Source organism: Nuphar pumila, chromosome 2 (genome assembly GCF_984573655.1).
Source record: "Nuphar pumila chromosome 2, dmNupPumi1.hap1.1, whole genome shotgun sequence".
In the NCBI taxonomy this organism is placed as follows: Eukaryota; Viridiplantae; Streptophyta; class Magnoliopsida; order Nymphaeales; family Nymphaeaceae; genus Nuphar; species Nuphar pumila.
The window spans coordinates 144470277-144492075 of record NC_143250.1 but is presented as its reverse complement, the minus strand read 5'-3'; the positions used below and the strand labels follow the sequence as shown (position 1 = coordinate 144492075).

Sequence of the window (21799 nt, the reverse complement as noted above, 5' to 3'; positions counted from 1 at the left end):
GCGCGCTGCCCACAAAAATTTTTTTTTTGAGATAAAATAAAAAATGGCTGCAATTATTAATAAAAATCTATTTCATATGGACAAATCAAACTATTTGCTGCAGTCAGGGCTGGACTGGGCTACAAAAAATGGATAAAAATCTATTTCATATGGAATCAGGGCTGGGCTAGGACTGGGCTTTTAAAAAAAAAAAAAAATTTAACTGTTTCGGGAGGCAGGACTGGGCTAACCTACAAAAAGTATACTACTCAGCCAAATATGCAAAGAAAATAACCAGCTATCCTCGAAAGAAACCAATTCGATAGCTTCTATATTTCTTTCTCAACTTCATACAGCATTACTCTGAATACAATATTTACAAACAACCGAACCGGAAAGGTTGCATCTTGGCATCTGCTTATTCAAAACAAGGGGGCCGAGATAATATATTACATTTTGAGCACTTACAGTATAAGGACGTACCAGAGAAATAACAACCCCCGCCCCCCCGCAAAAAAAAAAAGACTGATACTCTTCTTTTTTCCAAAAAAGGTGAAAGAGAAATTCATGGCAAGTTAGATATGTGGGTTTGATCAGAAAAAGACATTGTTCAAAATCCAGTGCAATTCTATGTACCTTGAAGCCTCTTGAACATTATTTACCTATACATGGTTCTGGCTGTTGGCGAGCCATCAGGTGTAAGCATCATCTGGTAGACTTCTGGATCCATGTGGATTGTGTTTGGTTGCACACGGGGGAGGACCAAGTACTCAGTTGGGTAACCACCACCCCTACTTGCCACGGAAGTCAGATGAGGTGGCGATATCCATCCAGTCCCCATAGTGTACTTGAACTGCCTTAATGGGCTCGATGAGGGAGACACAGGCAAAGACATGTTCCTTCTCGATATCAACTCTTCACTGCAAGGAAATAAGTATATACAGGAATCTCTCAAATGTTTGAAATGTGGAACTTGCATGGGCCTTATTTAGGTCCCTACCAGAAAGACAGCTCAATGATTTGCACTGACCCAGAGCTACCCAAGCTAGTTTGGGACTTCTAATCCCGGATAAGGTCCTGGTACTTCAAATACTTGAGCCTAGCCAAAAGATGCAAAACAACAAGAAATTATAATGAAACATTAAATAATGCACCTTGAGGTATTATGTGTGATCGGCAATCCAACTGAACGATATGGTCTATAATCTGCATCGTGAATGGGAGACTTCCTTGTGCTGCTAGTTAACTGCATTGTTGTTTGCTTAGGAGAGGCAGACTGAAAAATAGAACAGAGATCAATTATTGATCAAGATAACCACATCACAGAAATGTCAAATGTCTGTAACAATTATACTAGTAAAACAATATACATAAAACAAATGAAGAGGATCCCTAAATTTTCTCCTCTGGAATAAAGTGTCACCAGATAAGCAATTGGGCATAAAGAAGAGACACTGCCATGGTAACAATAGCTTCTAAGGACTCCAAACCCTAATTATAAATTCTTTAGTATAAGCAATTCATTTTCATTTTCTTTTGAAACAACAAAAAAACTACCAATCAAAAGAGAAGTCAGAGAAGAAGTGAGGGCTGTGAAAAGTGGTCATCAGCCCCAAAGAAAATAGCAAATGCTGCAAAAAGAACTCCATAAAGAAAACCATAAAGCTAAGAAATTACTTGCCCCTGCCATTTGAGCATCACTGAGCCCTAAAGATCCCTTCATGTATTGGATATATGGACAACAACGAGGGTGGAGCTAGATGGACAATAAAAAACTCAAAACCTTAAATTAAATGTAACATACCATCATGACACATGCATACCATAAGTATTTCAAAGCATAAGCAAGATACAAGCATAACTCCGCCTGTGTATAACTGTTTAGTTATACACTGCCGGTCCCAAGCCCGGATAAAGGAGGAGGGTTGCAGTAAGCCAGTGACAGCCAGCATAAAAACTTAGTCATACCCTATGAATATGAACCAATATGAGAATTTCGTTGGGGTGTTCCCTACTGAGTCATGTGTTGTACTCTATAGGCCCGGAGGCAGTGATAAATGGGCAAGGGTTGTTAGGTCGTCGCCCAGAAGCGAAGCGTCACACCGGCGCCCGGGTGTGGTGTCAAATAGGCAAGGGTTCCCTCACTTTATTGGACAAGTGAGGGTAAAGAAGTTAGTCCAAGACCATAAAATTAGGTTATCCACTTGGAACATAGGGTCTTTAACTGGTAAGTTGGTAGAGTTAGTAGATGTTATGTGTAGGAGAAAGATTGATATTTTATGTCTACAAGAGACCAAATGGGTAGGTGAGAAAGCAAAAGTGATAGAACATTGGGGATATAAGATTTGGTATAAAGGAATAAATAGGAATAGGAATGGAGTAAGGATTGTTATGAGTCGTGAGTTTATAGATAATGTAGTTGAGGTCCGTAGGAAGGGTGATAGAATTTTACTTATTAAATTAGTATTAGGTACAGATATTATTAATATTATCAGTGTTTATGCACCTCAAGTAGGTTTAGATGATTCTATTAAGCGTCAATTTTGGAAAGATTTAGATGGAGTAGTACAAGGGATACCTTATGGAGAAAAGCTTTTCATCGGCGGTGACCTTAATGGACATATAGGCATTAGTAAGGATGGATTTGAGAGTATCCATAAAGGCTATGGTATAGGAGAAAGAAACGAAACTGGAGAAATAATTTTAGATTTTGGTTTATCTTATGATATGATCTTAGCAAATACTTGGTTTAGGAAGAGGGAGTCTCACCTAGTAACATTTAAAAGTGTAGCTATACAAATACGAGTCAGATAGATTTTTTTCTACTTAGAAAGAGAGATACGAGTTGTTGCATCGATTGTAAGGTTATATCGGAAGAAAGTGTAGCTATACAACATAGAGTCTTAATTTTAGATCTTAGAATTAGACAATGCCGCAAAAGGGGTAGACATAGGATAAATCCTAGAATTAAGTTGTGGGCACTGAAAGGGGCTAAACAAGGAATGTTTGTAGAGCAGGTAGTTAAGGAAGCTGATTGGTGTTTCGAGGTCCTCGATTCAGAATCAATGTGAAATAAGATAGCGGGTGGCATGAGAAAGGTGGCTAAAGATGTATTAGGTGAGTCTAAAGGCGGTGCACCGCTAGGTAAGGATACATCATGGTGGAACGAGGACGTCAAATTAGTTATTAAGGTTAAAAGAGAGTGTTATAGAAATATAAGTAAGAGTCGTGATAATGAGAATTTGGAGAAGTATATGATAGCAAAGAAGGAAACTAAAAAAGTAGTTTGAAACGTGAGGGATAAGGTATACAAGGAGGTTTATGACAAGTTGGATACCAAAGAGGGCGAGAAGGATATTTATAGGCTTGCAAAGATGAGAAATAGAAAATCGAGAGATCTGGGTATGGTTAGATGTATCAAAGATGAAACGCAAAGGGTTTTAGTCAAAGATGAGGAGATTAAAGAGAGATAGAAAGATTATTTTGATAAGCTATTTAATGAAAGTCATGCTCAGGATCTGGGAGACTTCTCCATTCCTTTTCATGAGATGAATCATGACTTCATGCGCAAGATTCAAAAGAAAGAAATTGCAGAGGCTTTGAAGAAAATGAAATCAAGAAGGGCAGTTGGCCCAGATGGTATTCCTATCGAAGCATGGAAATGCTTGGGAGAGAAAGGTTTAGAATGGTTGAAAAATCTTTTTAACAAGATTTGGTGGACAAATAAGATGCCTAATGAGTGGAGGAAGAGTACTTTGGTGCCTTTATATAAGAATAAGGGTGATATACAAGATTGCACAAACTATCGTGGTATAAAACTCATGAGTCATACTATGAAACTTTGGGAGAGGGTGATTGAGTCTAGGTTGAGGAACACTGTCATGATATCGGAGAATCAATTTAGTTTTATGCCTGGAAGATCAACTATGGAAGCTATACATCTTCTTAGACAACTTATTGAGAGAAATAGAGAGAGGAACAAAGATTTGCATATGGTTTTTATTGATTTGGAGAAGGCATACGATAGAGTACCTAGGGACGTTCTCTGGTGGACAATGATGAAGAAAGGTGTTTCTCTTAAGTACATTAGTATAATTAAAGATATGTATGAAGGAGTAGTAACCAATGTCCGCACTTATGGAGGGGTGTCAACCAATTTTCCTATAACCGTTGGGTTACATCAAGGATCTGCTTTAAGCCCTTTCCTATTTGCTATAGTGATGGATGAGCTTACGAGATCAATTCAAGAAAATATGCCGTGGTGTATGTTGTTTGCTGATGATATTGTTTTGATTGATGAGTCTAGAGCTGGGGTTAATGCTAAGTTAGAATTATGGAGACAGACATTGGAAGCAAGAGGTTTTAAGTTGAGTAAGACTAAGACAAAATACATGGAATGTTGATTTAGTAAGCAACGAAGTAGTGATGGGAGTGTAGTGAAGCTTGGTGAGCACGAAATACCGGTGGATGATTCTTTCAAATATTTGGGATCTATCATTCAAAAGTATGGAGAAATTGATGGATATGTAAATCATAGGATAAAGGTTGGGTGGATGAAATGGAAAAGTGCAACTGAAGTGTTGTGCGATCGTAGAATGCCATTGCGGTTGAAGGAAAAGTTTGATAGGACGACTATTAGGCCCACTTTACTATATGGTACGGAATGTTGGGCTGCCAAGAGACATCATATTCAAAAAATGAGTGTAGCTGAGATGCGTATGTTGAGATGGATGTGTGGAAATACAATAAAAGATAAGATTCAGAACGAGGAGATACGTAAGAAGGTAGGCATTGCGCCCATTGAAAATAAGATGAGAGAATCGTTTACGGTGGTTTGGACATATTGGACGAAGGCCTAATGATGCTCCAGTTAGAAGAATGGAGAAATGGGAAAATATATTAGTTAAAAGAGGTCGGGTAGGCATAGGAAGACATGGATGTAGATGATAGTAAAGGATATGAATGCTTTGAACCTCACCGAGGACATGGCATTGGATAGAAATGATTGGAGAAGAAGGATTCATGTGGAAGACCCAGAATGATTTTCTTTTTTGGTTCATATCGCCGACCCCAATTGTTTTGGGATGAAGGCGTTGTTGTTGTTGTTGTTGTTGTAAGCAAGATACAAGCATACCATAAATCTGTAAGTGTGTGAACGTGATGCATCAACAAAAAACAAACAAAAGGTTCTAAAACCATCTCATAAATGACAAGGTAATTTCAACTATAATAAACAATCCAGTAGTTTGTCAAATGAGAAAATCAGAAATGTTCTAACAAACAAGCAGGTTAGTCTTTTAATTTCTGATAAGATTATAGATTTCCATAAATCCCCCATGGGTATTCAAACTTATAAGCACTGCTGTCTCAAATATTTGGAAGTGGTATGCTATCGCTGACAAAGTGACAATTGCTCTGTAGAAGAACAGCTGCCCTTTCAGTCATTGAAATACTCATATCTTGATTGGCATTATAATGTACCAACTGCATAGAAATACATCAGGTCATAAACCAAGGATCCACTAGCAGTTCCTTCGTCAGGATCGGTGTTCTACTACTTATAGTGAAAATATGGATTTTGGCTTTTTCATTGCTCAATCTCCATCAAGTACCCTCCAATGGTAGGATGAAGTGCAACCTGGCATAATCAGGTCTAGGGAGCTTCTCTGGCCTATGGATGCTTGAAGGGGGTATTGATCAATAGTTTGTAAAATGTTGGCATACATGGCATGACACAGTATGCAAGGTGACACCCTAAATTCTTTAGTCAGATTGAAGCGTAGTCTTGAAAAGCATTTAGGGTAGGAGAAATATATATAACCCTCAGGGAGGTAATGTCAATTGCCAATTAAGCAGTGACTGTATCTTGTTTTAGCACTTACTATAGTGCTATTAAAATGGTCACCAGGTTAGCAATTGAGAAAGAACTTTTCTTGATGAAGAGTCCAAAACTCCAAATCATAATATAATAGAGACAATTTCCTAGGAGTACTTTTAACGCTTTTTGTCTTGCACCAATATTGCCTATTGAAAGAAAAAGAAAAATGTTGTCAGATATCTTGTCTGACAGTTCCAATCCAAGTTTCACTTATCAGGAAAACTATGATATTTCTTTCAACAAAGAAACAAATCCAGATTACAAAAATCTTTCACCTCCAATTGTAAACAATGAATAGGATCTCCATAAATGTTAACAAACCCAAGAAATACACACATTGCCACTGATGTTAGTTATACCATTAATATGCAGCCCACTGCTTTACAAATAATAAGATGGATATTAGCACTGTATCACTCAGAACATTATAAAACTATATCCCCTTATTCTGGTGCTCAAAGAAAGTCTCAACTATGGATAATGGTATCTTTAAGACTGAAAGGTGACAAATACTTTGCCATAGCCTTATAGTCAAACACCACTAAACTTCCAATTAAGAGATAAACATTTCTGTAGAAAGGGAAAAAAAGGAGTCTGTATCATCTTCAACTCATACCGGTTCTGAAAAGTGCAAAAATGACAAATACTTTGTCTTTGCCTTCTAGTCAAACGCCACTAAATTTCCAATTAAGAGATAAATATTTTGTTTCAGAAGGAAAAAAAAGGAGTGTTCATCATCTTCAAATCATACCGGTGAATGGATAACATAAGGAGAAGAAGACCCAGGATCTGGATTTGAATTGATCTTCGGAATTTTCGTTACAACTTGGTCTCTTACAAATGGGTGCTCCAGAAGCTGTGCTGCAGTAGGACGTGCAGATGGATCACGCTGTAGGCATAGCCTTAGAAATTTCTTCCCATCATCAGATATATAATCGGGGATTGCTGGGACTTCTTTGCTGTTTCCAATTTTAAATATTGCAGCATACTGGTGAATACAGACAATAATACTTAATGTTTTCCAAGGGCACATGATAACACTGACATAATTTATCAATGGCAACGAATTCATAAATTTTAAAAAAACAAAACCAAAGAACATACAAAGATAAAGCTCACCCCTTCATATTGAATCCACGGTGGTTTTGATGTGGCCATCTCAAGAATAGTACAACCAAGACTCCATATGTCTACTGCCCAGTTATATCTATTAGTGTTCATTATAACCTGTTCAAGAAGAAAGCACATGTAAATCAGAAATCAAATACAGACACAAATGAGAAAGGGACAACTCTAAGGTCAGTATTACGATGAAACTTAAGATTATGTACCTCAGGAGCCATCCAATATGGGCTTCCTCTGAAAGATAGTGGAGAAGAACATGAACCAATCTGAAGACAAGAAGGAAAACAGTTAAAAATGCAATAAAAAAGACTGTTATTACAACATTTCTTGGGGTCCATAGAAAGTAATCTTGGTTCGCATTTCATCTCACAGCTTTTCCACTGGCAAGCAACGCCAAGAAAAACATGAAAAAGAATGTGACCAAAGTCTAAGTAAATTATTGCCTATAATTCAAAGCTAAGTCACATGGGTGCGGTGCGGGAGCGGGGGTGCGGCAAAAAAAAAAAAAAAAAAAAAAAAAAATATATATATATATATATATATATATATATATATATATATATATATATATATATATATATATATAGTCCAAAAGTGGGACATAATGACCCTGGGTGCGGTCAAGCACCCAGGGTCAGGTTGACCGTACCGGGTGCCGCACCCGCGTTGACACGGGTGCAGCACCCAGTTGGCCGAGTCCCTGTGACATAGATTCAAAGCAATAGCCAATCACATAGACCTAGGAATACAAACAAAATATCCTTAGAATAGGCAAGAAAGAGAATGAACTAGTCCAAAATATGTTACTTTCCAGTATACAGAACCAGGTTGTCTTTTATCACCAAAATGTCAATGACTTGGTTAAAATACTATGAATGTTTGAGAAATACCTAATTCATCAAAAGAGCCACTTTCCAGTATGTATGATCAGGTTATCTCAGAGTTAACGAAAGCTTCTTAGGTAAGTGGGAAGCTCGCTTCCTGAAAACTCACTTCGGAAGCGCGATACTCCTCGCTTCCAAAACTTCATGGGAATCTCGATTCCCCCACGCTTCTTCTATACTTCCCACACACATGGTCTATGCTTCCTATATGCTTTTCTCACGTTTCTTTTCATGTTTTTCATGTATTTTCTCTCACGCTTTCACTCACTTTCCATGTACTTTCTTTAAATTAGTAACCATCATTGTTAGATTTTAACAAAAATTTAACTCTTTTACTGAAAAATCACGAAATATAAGAATGATTAATTTTATTTTAGTTTTATTTGTTTCTTGTTCGATTCCCATTCAATTACCATATTGCTTCATTTTTTTTAATATTTTGCTTTTAAATTGATACTTCACTTCCTGCTTCCTATAAATTTTAAAATGCTTCGCTCCTCGCTTCTCGCTTCCGCTTCCCGTATCGTTTCCTACTTCCGCTTCTTAGTTTGGCAACCTTGGGTTATCTCTTCTATCCTTGCACGTTAGTGAATGGTTAAACAATGATAAAAGCTAAGTAATGCATCACATACAGTTGGGTTCGGACAGCTGCGAACTAGGGAGAGGAGGACCTCTGACCACCTGTGCATGGCAAGTGGCAGTGTTGGGCATGGGGGGGTGGCTCGACAGAGACACACAAAGAGGGAGAAGGTTGGGGGAGGAGGCTCCAACAGGGAGAACCACCGACAGGGCGTAGCTAGGATTCATGTGAGGGGGGGGGGGGAGGGGGGCAAACAAAGGTGTAGCAAAAAAAAAATGGTGTGATAGTCTGGGGTTCGAGGGCAGCGCCCCATAAATTTTTTTTTTTGAGATAAAATAAAAAATGGCTACAATTATTAATAAAAATCTATTTCATAAGGACAAATCAAACTATTTGCTGCAGTCAGGGCTGAGCTAGAACTGGACTTGGCTACAAAAATGGATAAAAATCTATTTCATATGGAATCAGAGCTGGGCTAGGGCTGGGTTTTAAAAAAAAAAATTAACTGGACAGGGAAGCAGGACTGGGCTACAACCCAGTTCTGCCCCCCAGCTCTGCCTATGACCACCGGTGGGTTGGGGCTCACTGGAGGTAGAGATAGTGGTGTGTGAGGCATGCACGCCGAGGGGGGTGAACCAAGAGGGTGAGAGAGTGAGAAGAGAGGGAGAAGAAGAAAGCAAAGAGAGAGGGTAAAAAAAAAACACAGAGAATGGGGGTTATAGATGGTGGTGGGTGCCTTATTGTATGGGTTGGATCCAAGTTCCAACCAACTGAGATTGGGTATAAATGGGGGTTAGAGTGGTTTGGGGTTGGATCCTCATGGGTTCAACCCAAACCGAGTAGGTGAGAGGATGGTTTGGTGGAGGCTTTTGGTTTGGGTTGGATTCTTATGGATCCAACCCAAACTAGGTATTTAAGCGGCATAGTGGGTTGGGTTGGGTCCAAATGATGTTTATTTTTTTGTTTTAGTTATTGGTAAATTATGAGAGTAATGATTTCATTGATTTGTGTTCTTCACTCTCCATCCTTTGCTGTTAATAATAGTTTGTTTTTTGTTTTAGGCTGATTCCATGTGGTGAAGCATAATTCTTTTGACTCTTGAAATTTCAGAAGTTGAATTCTTTCCCTATTACATGGAGTTATTCACTCTAAATGATGACCGCTACTTAGTTTTTTAGTGTGTCTAGATTTTTAGATTAGCAAAAATGTATTTGTTGAGCCATCTGAGTTTTCACTTTCTGTGTTTAGAATAAAAAATGACTTCAAAAGTTCAAATTAATTACTACAAGTATTAGGCTGAAGGTAACTTGTCCATGGGTAGTAAGAACTGGTACTTGATGTGCTGCATAATCGAGCTCTTTTGTTATCTACATTCTTTTTTATTGTCATCCATTTGTCCTTGTGAACTTGTCTCAGTATAAAGACAACCATATACGTTTTAATGGTCTTAATCTATTGAGACTTAAGAGTTGAGAATCTGAAATGCATATTTCTGTCTCAGATTACATTTACCTCACCCAATTCCCATTCAGTGTCAATCTGAATTTTGTCTTTCTTCATTGTGATATTGTCTTTGTTTAACAATTTTTCATAAATGCAATCTTTTGAAAGAACTTCCTTTCTTTTTCTCTTATTCTTTTTTTATTTTTGTCTGCTTCATCATAGTATATTATAGATAGATCTTTCATTTTTATGAATGATGCTTATTTAAAATTTTAAAGTGTTTTAGGTTGATTCATATACTTTTATGATGCAGGTATATTTTTATGAATGATGCTTATTTAAAATTTTAAAGTGTTTTAGGTTGATTCATATACTTTTATGATGCAGGTATATTTGCATGTTCTTTGCTTCATTAATGACCATTAGAAGCTATGATCACGACAATTATGATGATGATGATGATGATGATTCTTTGTACAATTTGGACTTGGAGCATGAATCATCTAGTGGTGTTGGGAAGGACAATGCAAGAAAGGGCAAGAGGTCTTCTGATTGTCCATGTCAGTTTGAGGACAGAAACGAAAATTATTTTGATGAGGAAGATGAAGAAGAATATGACTTGGATGACTACTATTCTGAAGATGACCAAGATGATGAACCACCTAGCATGCATAAAACAACAGTGCTATGACGCCATGTATTGAAATAAAAGAAGAGTGGGCAAAGAAAGCAAGGTGGAACCCAGGTTTTTATTTGCAAGCACTGCAAAAATATTTATCATAGGTCATATACTCGAGTTTTTGCACATCTCATGGGATCTTCAAAGGGACAAAGTGTTGGGATTGCCTTTTTCCCTGTAGTTGCAAAAAATGCAGAATTAGCAAAAAAAATTAAGAGGCAAGTTCGTCGAGTGAAGGTTTTATCAAGTGCATTTGAATTAAGGAGATCAAGAATTGATAATCCGAAGAAGCCTATTAGTATGACTACATCATCTAGTGGAATCCGAAAAACAGTTGATATTCGTGATACCTTTAAAAAGGTAGAAAGAGATTATGTAGATCACAAAATTATCAGATTTTTGTGTGCAAATGGCATACCTTTCAATGTGCTTCGATCACCATATTGGGAAGAAATGATATCTGCAATTAGTAAAGTGCCTGGATATAAACCCCTATTATATGAAAAAGCGCGAACAACGTTGCTTGAGAGTGAGAAAGAGTGTGTTCACAGAGAGTTAAATGAATTTCGAGAAAAGTTTGAGGAGTTTGGAGTTTCCATTGTCTCCGACGGTTGAACAAATATCAAGAACAAACACTTGATAAATATATTTGCATCAAACTGTTTTGGCTTGATGTTCTTATATGCAAGCGATTTTTCTAATGTGCAACAGTCAGCTGCAAACATTACCGAGTTTTTGAAGACGGGATTTAAACTTGTGGGGTCTTCTAATGTAGTGCAAGTGATTACAGACAATGCAACAAATTGCAAGTTAGCAGGTGAATAATTAAAACAAATGTATAAGTATATTTTTTGGTCACATTGTGTTGTGCATACACTTAATTTGATCTTCAAGGATTTGGCACATGAGTTTCATTGGTTGGGAGAAACATATTTGCAGAGTAAAGAAATTGTGAAGTATATCACAAATCATTCAAAAGCACTAGCAATCTTTAGAAGCAATGAAAAATTAGAGCTAATAAAGATTGCAAAAACAAGGTTTGTTTCACATTATACTACTTTGATGTGAGGGAGAGCTTGAGGCTCACAGTAATTTTAGATAGATGGAGCAAATGGAAGCAATCATGCACAGATGAAACTATGAAAAAAATGGTTGTTCCAATAGAAACAATTGTTCTTGATGAAGAATATTGGGATTCTCTTCGTTTAGCATTATTGATTACAAACCCATCTATAAGATGATTAAATTTTGTGATCAGGAAGGCCCTATAATTGGTGAAGTGTATGAAGGCATGGACAATATGTTGGGGGAAATCAAAGACAATCTAAAAGAACAACCAGATTTATATAAAAAGATTCATAAGATTGAATCAAATAAATGGGATAGAATCTCACATGCTTACTCCAAAATATTACGAGTCAGAGTATCTCAAGATCCCAGCAGTAGAAGGAGTCAAACGAGCTTCTCCTAGTAAACATTTTATTCTATCTATTTAATAAAGTTTAAAGTTTAATGATTTAATTATTTTTTTATTTTTTTATTTCATTTACATTTTATTGTTATAGTTACTAAACAATTTTTTTTTTGCAGAAAAGGATAATGATATCTTAGATGGTGCAATGCTCGCGCTTAAAGTGATATCTGCTGGAAATGAAGAGCTCTCTACACTTTATAGGTCACAACTTGTGGCTTTTGCATCAAGAAGTGGAAGATTTAGCCGAAATGCAGCAAGAATAGATGCATTGAATCCTATAATGTCGGTGATTAATTGGTGACGTTTTTATGGTGGTGATACACCTGAGTTAAAAGCATTAGCCATTAAGGTTTTATCTCAACCTATTAGCACATCTTCTGCAGAAAGAGTCTGGAGCACCTATAGTTACATTTACAATGTTAAAAGAAATAGGCTCAATGAAGATCGTGATGACACCTTGGTGTATATTTATTTCAATCTTCGATTGATTGACAGGTATGATTAAATCATGTTGTACTTTTGTTTTAGTATTTTTTTTTCTCTTTTTTTATAATTGATTATTTATTACCATTCATATTTTATATTCCTGTTATAAAAAAGTGTAACAACCGCTACAAAGAAGGACCTAGTCGAAAATGGGATATCAATCCAGAACTTCATGTTGTAAAAGAAAATACGTTGAGATTAGAGGACATGCGTTGGAGAGATTTGGATGATATTGCACAACAATCAAGCACTATTTCCAAATCCAAACATAAAGATGCACAACCAAGAGTTCCATTACCTCCAATAATCATACGTACAAATGAAGTTGAAGAGGATACAAATCAATCCAACAGAGCTAGTAGAACTGCAGATATACAAGAGCGACCATTAGTTCCTCAAGGTCGGATTGATCGTTTCTTTAGTAAAAGACCTAGGCAAGGTATGTTGATATTGTGTTTTTTATATTTTAAATTATGGTTTTTGAACATTTTAATTTTTTAACGTATTCATTATAGGAAATGAAGGAAGAAGTAGAAGACATGGTCGTGGAGGACAAGAAGCACGTGATGATGCAGAAAGTTCGCGATCTATTGCTGACTTGAGGGGGAAGAGAAAGATGACAGATTAATGAACTCTTAAATTATTAATTATTTTTTTGATGATGTAATTGATGTAGTCCAACTTAAAAACTTTTATGTTACTTTTTTGTCATGGTCTTGTAATATTTTTTTGGTATACTTTTATTTTGAATCTTGCATGATAAAGTGAAGTAGTGGATTATGTTAATTTTAAGTTTAGAGTTTAGAACTTTGTAGCTTATAATTTACAATTTGCAATTTAGAAATTTATAGCTTAAAAATTTAACCATATCTCTATGTAATCTTTGAGTTTATTGATTTCTCATTTTCTATGTTGCAGAGATGACAAGATTTACAACAATCACAACATCAAATAACAAGTCATTTGATTCTTTCGTTAAAAAAAGTATGTTTTTTAATCAAATTTATTTGTTTTCTTAATGCATTATTTAGTGCTTGCATGCATTTGTTAAATGTTTGCAGCAAGAATGTGAATTATGATCTTCTCTTGATGTATGATTTTTTAAATGTTTGACAGTTGCAATATGATTTGTTAGATAATTACAACTTATATTATTTATTGTCTATATACATGTTTTATTTTGTCAATGATGACATAAATCTTATTTTTTGATAAAATAAAAATATATAATTACATTTTCACTTCTCTTTCGATTCTTATTCGCTTCCATTTCGCTTCTCACTCGAATCCTATGTCGCTTCCTTCTTCGTTTCTTAGGTCGCTCCCTAGGTCGCTTTCGAGACGCTTCCTGGTTCGCTCCTAAGTTGTCTCGCGTTTCCCGCTTCCTAAAATTTTAGAAGGGCCTCGCTTCCCGCTTCTGCTTCCCGTATCGCTTCCCGCTCCCGCTTCCTCGACTGGCAACTCTGGAGCAGACAATGGTTAACCTCTACATTTTCCTTATTTGTTCTGACACCATAGCTTTCATGTACTCTTAGGTTGCTTAGTTGACATTCTGATAATATTATGAATTTCTCAGCGTGAGCAAATTTCTGCAGGAGGTCAGTAAAGTTCTCATAGAGATTAAGTTGCAAAACAAAGCCAAAAATAAATTAATTTAGGCATATTGACTTTAATATCAATTAAGCAAGATGATTCACTCAACCTTTGTGTCAAAATAAAGAAAATCATGCACTTAGGCATCTGCCCCTCCAAGGTTACTTGGTAAAGATGTTCAACTTCATGACGATATTCTCAAGGCATGCTATATTTAATTCAAGAGAAAAAGATAACCCTCTTCAATATTGATTTCAACTGAACCTGAGAAATGGTTACCTTCTTGGCTTAGAGATATAAAGTCCAATTTGTTCATACATTTATTACTCTTTTATTATGAAGGGTCTTCTGCTCTAAAATTTTATTAAAGATAAATTTTAGGATAATAAAGATATTCACCACTTATCATGTTTAAGACAATGAATATATGAAGCAACTAAATTTTGTAGAGGCATTTATAGGAAATGAGAGCTACATCAACTATTTACATGTAGACAATCAATTAATTTTTTTTTTTTGAAATATGAGACCATACATGTTTGGCCATGCCAAAGTCTGCTAGCTTCACTACACCATTAGGATCAACTAGTATATTTGCTCCCTTGATATCCCTGCAAAACTTATAAAATTCTTTTTCAGATAAATAGAGCATCCATGGTTTCTTGTATTACAAGAATGACTTTGAAGAGAAATAAGACCAAATAGCAAACCTGTGCACAGTGCTTCTTCTATGCAAGTAAGCAAGCCCAGAAAGAATTTGTGCAGTGTAATTCCGGATAACTGGTTCTCTAAATTGGCCATATTCCTGAAGTAATTTATGAATTGATCCTCCAGAAACGTACTCCAGAAAAACCGATAGTGTGTCTTCATCCTGTTGAATGAGTTACACAATGTCAGGTTCCAAATTATCATCCCACCATCAGGAAAAGGGAACAATAATCTCTGGGAATAAATCATTTCATTCCCAACATGCACAGTTAAGATATGCAAATTGATACAAATACAAGAAAGTAGCAGCAAAGAAAATATGTATTATTCGAATGGAGAATCTCAAATTTAACACAAAATGTGATGGATGAGCCAGCACTCATAGCTCTCTATCATCATAGTATGGGAAGGAATTCTTGCAACATGTATCATGTAATCCCCATAGCTTGTGACTCAGCATACCCTATACCGTGAGCTGTATTTATAGCTTCAATGATCCTAGGCCTAGCACAGCATATGAGGCCGTCTAGGCGCCTGACAAACTGCGACCTGTGACTCATGTGACCCTAGCAACACTGGCCCCTAAGCCTATAAGGAACTTGAAGAAAAAGATCATGATTAGGTGACATCTAATGCAGAATCACCAAGTTAATATACAAGCATTAGGGAGAATGAAAGCAAAGCTTAGGTGTTATACAAGAACTATAACACCGGTCTGTTAGGGCTTTTGATAAGAAGATAAGAGAACAGAAAGGGGAAAAAAAAAAAAAGAGTGACATCGGAATAGGGAACCATCCCATGAGCCCTCTTGTGCTTATTGAAAGGGTAAACCTAGAGTGGCTACAATGACTATAACACACTTGAGCTATGAAGGTATACCCAGTAAACCCAATACAATCAGTCAACACTACCCAAATAAAATGACCCACCAACAGGAGATAGTTTATCAACAACTTTTCTCATGGACCTGAATAAGAAAATGCATTAAATACAATATCCAAGTCATACTAGAGAAGCATCACAACATGCCTAAAGAGGAATTACTAAATACCAAATATGGAAAATAACAACTAATGTACCCCTTATAGAAATAAATTAAAGATAAGATGACATTCATTATTCATTAGCTAACCGCAGTTCCATCAACCAAAGGAAAATCGTAACAATTTAAAAAAAGTAATAAGATCTAAAGCTAAACAAATGAAACATTGAATTCACAATCTAAACCTCGCTTCATAATAAAAATGGTCAAATATAAGGGAGAAATGAAGCAAAGGATTGAAAGGTATTTGAAAAGTATGAAGCTTCTTTTGTAGGTAAAGATGAACATATGTCCAACACGGAAACTGCAGCTTGCTAGTACTTTTCACAAAATTATATACAGATAATGCAAATAATTAGGGATGCAAATAATGCAAATAATTAGGGATGCAAATGGATCAGACTTGGGTCGGATATCCAACTGAATCTGAATCTGCTTAGTCAGATTCATTAGAACATATAACATTTGATTAGCTAATCAGATTCAGATTCAATAAGCAGTCTTACATCCAAATATGATAAAACGCAATATCAAACCCTAAATCCGAATTTGAATCTGATAAAGCAATATCCACTTATATCAGATTCAGTAATACCTACACGAGAACCAAATCTGACCCATTTACATCCCTATAAATAATCAACAAGATTAAGTTTGGCATAAACTTATAAAGGCTTGCATCCCAAACAAGTGGAGGTACAATATTAGTCTGAATCCTGAAATGAACTTTAATAAACAAGGAAAAACTCAAAGTTCCAATTTCAGTAAACTGAGTAGCATTTAACCATCAAGCTTCAAGCCATTAAAAAATAAAGCACAAGAATTAATAAGATAGATTCTTAATACCATCTCACTGCCATAATACTGCACGATATTTGGATGAGAGAGTTGACTAAGCAATGATATTTCCTGGAAGACAACCAAAGGACATTAGAATCCCACTGCTTAAATTTCCTTTACATCTTAAAAATACCAATGAGTCAACAACCATGTGAATATCTTAATTCTTAGATGTGAATTTCAATTTTTATTATCTCAAAAGCTAGCAAGTGGGAGAAGACCTGGGCCAGTTGTCTGAGACTTTCCTTGGAATTCTGATCATCTGAAATTACTTTGACTTCTTTTATTGCACACATTTGCCCACTTTCACTGTCAAAAATAACACATCTTGTCAAATAAAACACCCAAAGAAGTGCATAATCAACAACAGAAACTACCTTGGCACGCTTTAGGGCAAAAAATTCTTACGAAAAATACAAACTAAGGTTGTCGGAATATTTTTAGTTTTTTACTGAATTATTTAATAATATTCATATCAAACTCATGAACAAACATTCACAAAGCAAAAGGTCCACAGGAATAAGAATTTTTCCAATATAAAAATATCCGTAATTTTAAAATAATAACCAAAGTTACACAATTCCAACTTAGGAAGGGTAAAATCAAGATTGCATATCCTTACAATTTTGATGAACAGATGAACAATTAATAGAAAGAGAAGAGCTGAGGTAGGAGGGTAGATACTCTCTTTGGTTCATCTTCTTGGTTGCAAACAATAACTAACTAATTTTTTTCCTTTTTTTTTTTGGACATAAAACTTGGTTTTGTTTATATTCTCAACATAAAATGTGAAGGGATTTGACTATTTTTTTTGGTAAGCTACTGAGCACTACTGTTGTATTTACTGGGAGATCAATTATTTTTCAAAGACACAAGACGAGTGTTGATCAACTTTTTACTTCTTTATGTTGTTTAATTGAGGGAAGTACACTTAAATGCTAGTTTGAAACCAGAAGACCTCCCCATGATCTGGTATCAACCTCAATCAGGACAACGAAAATGAACAGGAAATATTCCTAAAATGACATTGTGATCATCCTTTTGAAGCAAAATATTGCATGGTTCTCATCTCAATAGCTCAAATGCCAGAATTAACCATATTGCAGCAATGACTGATGTTGAGATGCTTTCTTGAAATTTCAGATTCAGAAGAAATTTACATAACTCCATTAAAAGTCACATTAAAAAGAAGTTTAGGAGTTAGTCAAAAGGAAACACAAGTACCTATTGAATCCAACATAAACATGCCCAAATGTTCCTCTTCCGAGCAGTCTTCCCTTTTTCCACTTCGACTTGAGGCATGAATCACCAGCCCTTGCAGAACTATGTGGTGTGGGTGAAGTAGAAGAACTAGTAGGACTATGGCGTGTAGGTGAAGTGGGAGAGCAAGGAAAACTTGGAGGAAGTGGCAGAGGATGGCACTGAAACCTGCTGTCATCTTGTCTTGAAATTGGTGACTCTGCACGTGAATGCAAAGGAGATGTGGAAACACTTTGCACTTGTGAGCCTGGACCCGGACTTCTTGCTCTCGGACTAGGCACCAAAGAATGGCTTGCACTAGGTGACAAAGAATGGTTTGCACTGTGCCTTCTCTGTGACAAACTAATTTTGGCATCGGTAGAAACTCTAGGTGGAGAAAAGGAACAATTCAAATCAGTTGGTAAGGATAAATCTGATTCCACCCTCAAAGAAGAAGATAAGCCATTTTTGTTGCCTAATGATGAACCATATCCTGAATGGTGAAAGCCATTAAGAGGTCTTATGTGCTTGAACCCTGGGCTGCTTGAGAGAAGTTGCTTGTTCTCTGTGAATTGCTGCTGGCTTCGATGATCATACTTTGAACTTGTATCTCTTGGATTCTCCAAGCCATCTATAGATCTTTCGTGGGGAATGAAAAGTTATTGTTAGAAAGAAATAATTTGTAAAAATAACAGTCAAAATAAGAAAGTGTACCAAATGCAAGACACTAAAAAATGATCAATAATGAATTACAATATTGATAAAGAATCTTAGGGCGCGTTTGGATATTTTGATAGAGTATTCTCATGAAAATTTGAATTCTCATTCCAAGGAAAAGTCATGAAAGAGAATTCTCAATCTCCAAATTTCCATTGTTTGGATAACTGGAGTGTGCTCAATGAATTCTTTCAAAAATTCTCAACTTATTAATTTTTTATTTTTCTCATGTTTATAAAAAAAAAATTATTTTTTTCTCACCTCCCTTTGCCTCTATTTTTTCTTTTCTTTTTTTCCTCTACCTCTCTTCCCCTTCCCTCTTTTCCTACTCGGTAGAGAGGGGTGAGGGTTATGGTCTGGCCGGAGATGTGACTTGCCAACATGCCGGCACCAGATTACAGTACATAACGGCCGGTCAGGAGGTGCGCCGGCTGGTTGCTGTGCTTCGTTAGAGAGGTGGCCGGCCATCAAGCGATGGTGGTTAGAGGGAGAGGGAGGGGGGAGAGGAGAGAGGGGAAGGAAGAGAAGGAGAAGGAGAGGAGAGGAGGAGGAGGAGGAGAAGGAAGAGGAGGAGGAGGAGGAGGAGGAGGAGAGGGGGAGAAGGAAGAGAGGAGGAAGAGCTTTGATGTCCTGATGCAGAATTAGAGTTCCCACCTGAGGTGGGGACTCTAATTAGGGATTTTAAGAGGGTTAGAATTCTAATTACCAGGAAAAGAAATAAATCCAAACAAATGAATCTGTGGTGGTAAGTAATTAGAATTCTATTTCTCCCATTTCCCTTGTATCCAAACGCACCCTTAGTGGAAAATGCCTAGCAACTTGTGAAGTGATTTGAAGCTCAACTCATATTGTAAATTGATAGAATGTAACAGTTGTGTTATTGTTAAACATGAAACATATGCATATTATGCAACCTCAAAATTCATCGATTGATAAAATATTCTTGTTTAACTTATGTAATATTGCAAAACAGATAATGTAAAAAAAATGCTAATTCCCACAACCTTAAAAGTTTGATAGCAGCCGACCATCATTCCATCTCTCAACTAGCAGGAAAAGGTAAATCTAGACCAACACCAGGGTACAGTATGCAAATTTTCATACTTCACATAATTGCAAACACAACTAGAAAAGGAACCACACCGGATTATCATTATAAGTGAAAAACTGCATAAAATCACAACTTCCAAAAAAGTAAAAAATAATATTTCATAAATTGGAAAAAGTAACAAAACAAAAAAGACAAATGATCCTAAGCATACTAAGACCATTCATACCAGATTTTAAAGTAACAAACTAAAAAAGACTAAAATGATCCTACTCATACTAACACCATTCATACCAGGTTTTGAATAACAAAACAAAGTATGCCATCGAAGAGTGAGATATTAACCATTTCTTCATAAGATGATGTCAAGCAGAGACTACACAAAAATTCATTGGCACTACAAGTCATCTTGTCAATGTCAAGTCTTGGCTGTTTCTTCCCAAATATCTTACTTGGGAGATTTTGAAATAAGCACTTTTTCTCATGAAAATCTTGGCATTTAAAAGAAAATAAAAAAATGCAATCGTGATATTACTGTGATAGTATCACAATACAAACACAATATTTGTGTCATGCCGGTATTTTGAAAATATTGCAACATTCTTTTATATGTTAGTATCACAATTTTAAAAATATCAGCAAATTTGTGATTATGATAAAAATAAATTCTTCTATGAATTCATCATTCTCAAGTATAACAATTAGAAAATAATTCTGAAACGGCCGCAGAATCTCACCAACACATCCTCAGAAGCTGGAAAATGATTTGAAGCCTATACTCTTCACAACTCTACTCAGTTCAAACAAGGAAATTTTAAGCAAACTCACTCATCCCATTCCACGGAAAATTTGGCCAGTCGATAAAAAACTACGAATTTCATCTATATTCCAAAACAAAACTTTTTAAAACCAAAGGTCATCCAAAAGAGAACGGTGAGTAAATTACCCAAATCACGCGGCAACAAGATTAACAATTTTACACTAGAAATTTCTCTCCTGGACGCTAAAAAAATTAACTATAGAAAACACAAAAACGCTCGACTCATTACGAAGCATCGGAATTCACTCAAAATTCAAAGACATAAATATGAAAAAAAGAGTATATGCATAAATTTCATTCGAAACCTACATCAACCAAACCCCGAATTTCTCCCAATTTTCGTAATCATATGGAAAAAAATTAAGATCTATCCACAACGCCAAACACTTGACGAACGGAAACTCCTTAGCTTTTGTTTTGAAGCGTCAGAATTTCACTCAAACCCCCTCCCCCCCCCCCCCCCGGAGAACAACTCAGAATCGATTATTCATATAAATCTCATAATAACAGTCCAAGAAAACCACAAAATTCTCGTCCTAATTCGAACCTAGATCAATTCAAACGGCAAAACTTCTGAATTTTCCAATTTATCACAAAATTATGCGCAGATATACACAAAATCAGCCACAATTGAGCACCTGTAAAACGGAATCCCTAGATCCGAACACGAGCCAGAAGAGCTATCGCTCGAGATCGAGGACACCGAGGCGACCAGATCCGGTGAAAAGTGCGACGCTGGTGGAGGAAGCGCGTGCGTCCGGCCCACCGGCTGCCAGGATTCGGACGCGAAACCGAACGCAGGGCCGGAATTCGAGCCGAGATCGCTCGGCCCTGCCGAATTGAGCGCGGAAAAGACCGGTACGGCGGCCGGCGGAACATGAACGTAACTAGGGTTAGAGTTTTCGAGGCCGGAGTTGCGCCTGCTCTTGGCGGAATCGGGCTCCTTCTTCTTCTTCTTCGCCTCCTTCGGTGAAGAAGACCTCGTCCACCATGCCGGCATGATGCCCTATCTATCTGTAATGCCCTTCCGACGCACCCGTATATATATATATATATATAGAGAGAGAGAGAGAGAGAGAGAGAGAGAGAGAGAGAGAGGGGTTTTGTCTGCAGAGAAAGAGACGAGGTGGTAAAGGGAAGTGGGGAGAAGGACCTTTTGGTGCATACGACATAATGACTGTTTCACCCGTGCGCTTATCGCATTTTTGCAATAATACCAAACCGTGGTAAATATCGTCGGAAAAATAAGGTTTTACGTTTAAGT

The 21799-nt window shown here is 36.6% G+C and overlaps 1 protein-coding gene across 2 annotated transcripts; it reads right to left on the bottom strand.

Moving 5' to 3' along the window:
- Nucleotides 1-278: 278 nt before the first annotated feature.
- LOC149847445 (mitogen-activated protein kinase kinase kinase 3-like) lies at nucleotides 279-21577 on the bottom strand. Of its 2 annotated transcripts, XM_089997029.1 has the most exons (11): nucleotides 21174-21577; nucleotides 17936-18589; nucleotides 16933-17020; nucleotides 16718-16780; nucleotides 14832-14992; nucleotides 14657-14732; nucleotides 7189-7248; nucleotides 6977-7084; nucleotides 6609-6845; nucleotides 1134-1255; nucleotides 279-899 (listed from the first exon to the last, which is right to left on the bottom strand). In XM_089997029.1, exons 1-11 carry the CDS (start codon nucleotides 21533-21535, stop codon nucleotides 638-640), a joined length of 2193 nt encoding a protein of 730 aa, XP_089853155.1. In that variant the 5' UTR covers nucleotides 21536-21577; the 3' UTR covers nucleotides 279-637. The 2 variants fall into 2 exon arrangements, with proteins under 2 accessions (XP_089853155.1, XP_089853156.1); XM_089997030.1 differs by lacking the exons at nucleotides 279-899; nucleotides 1134-1255 and adding an exon at nucleotides 6383-6478.
- Between the last annotated feature and the right edge of the window lie 222 nt (nucleotides 21578-21799).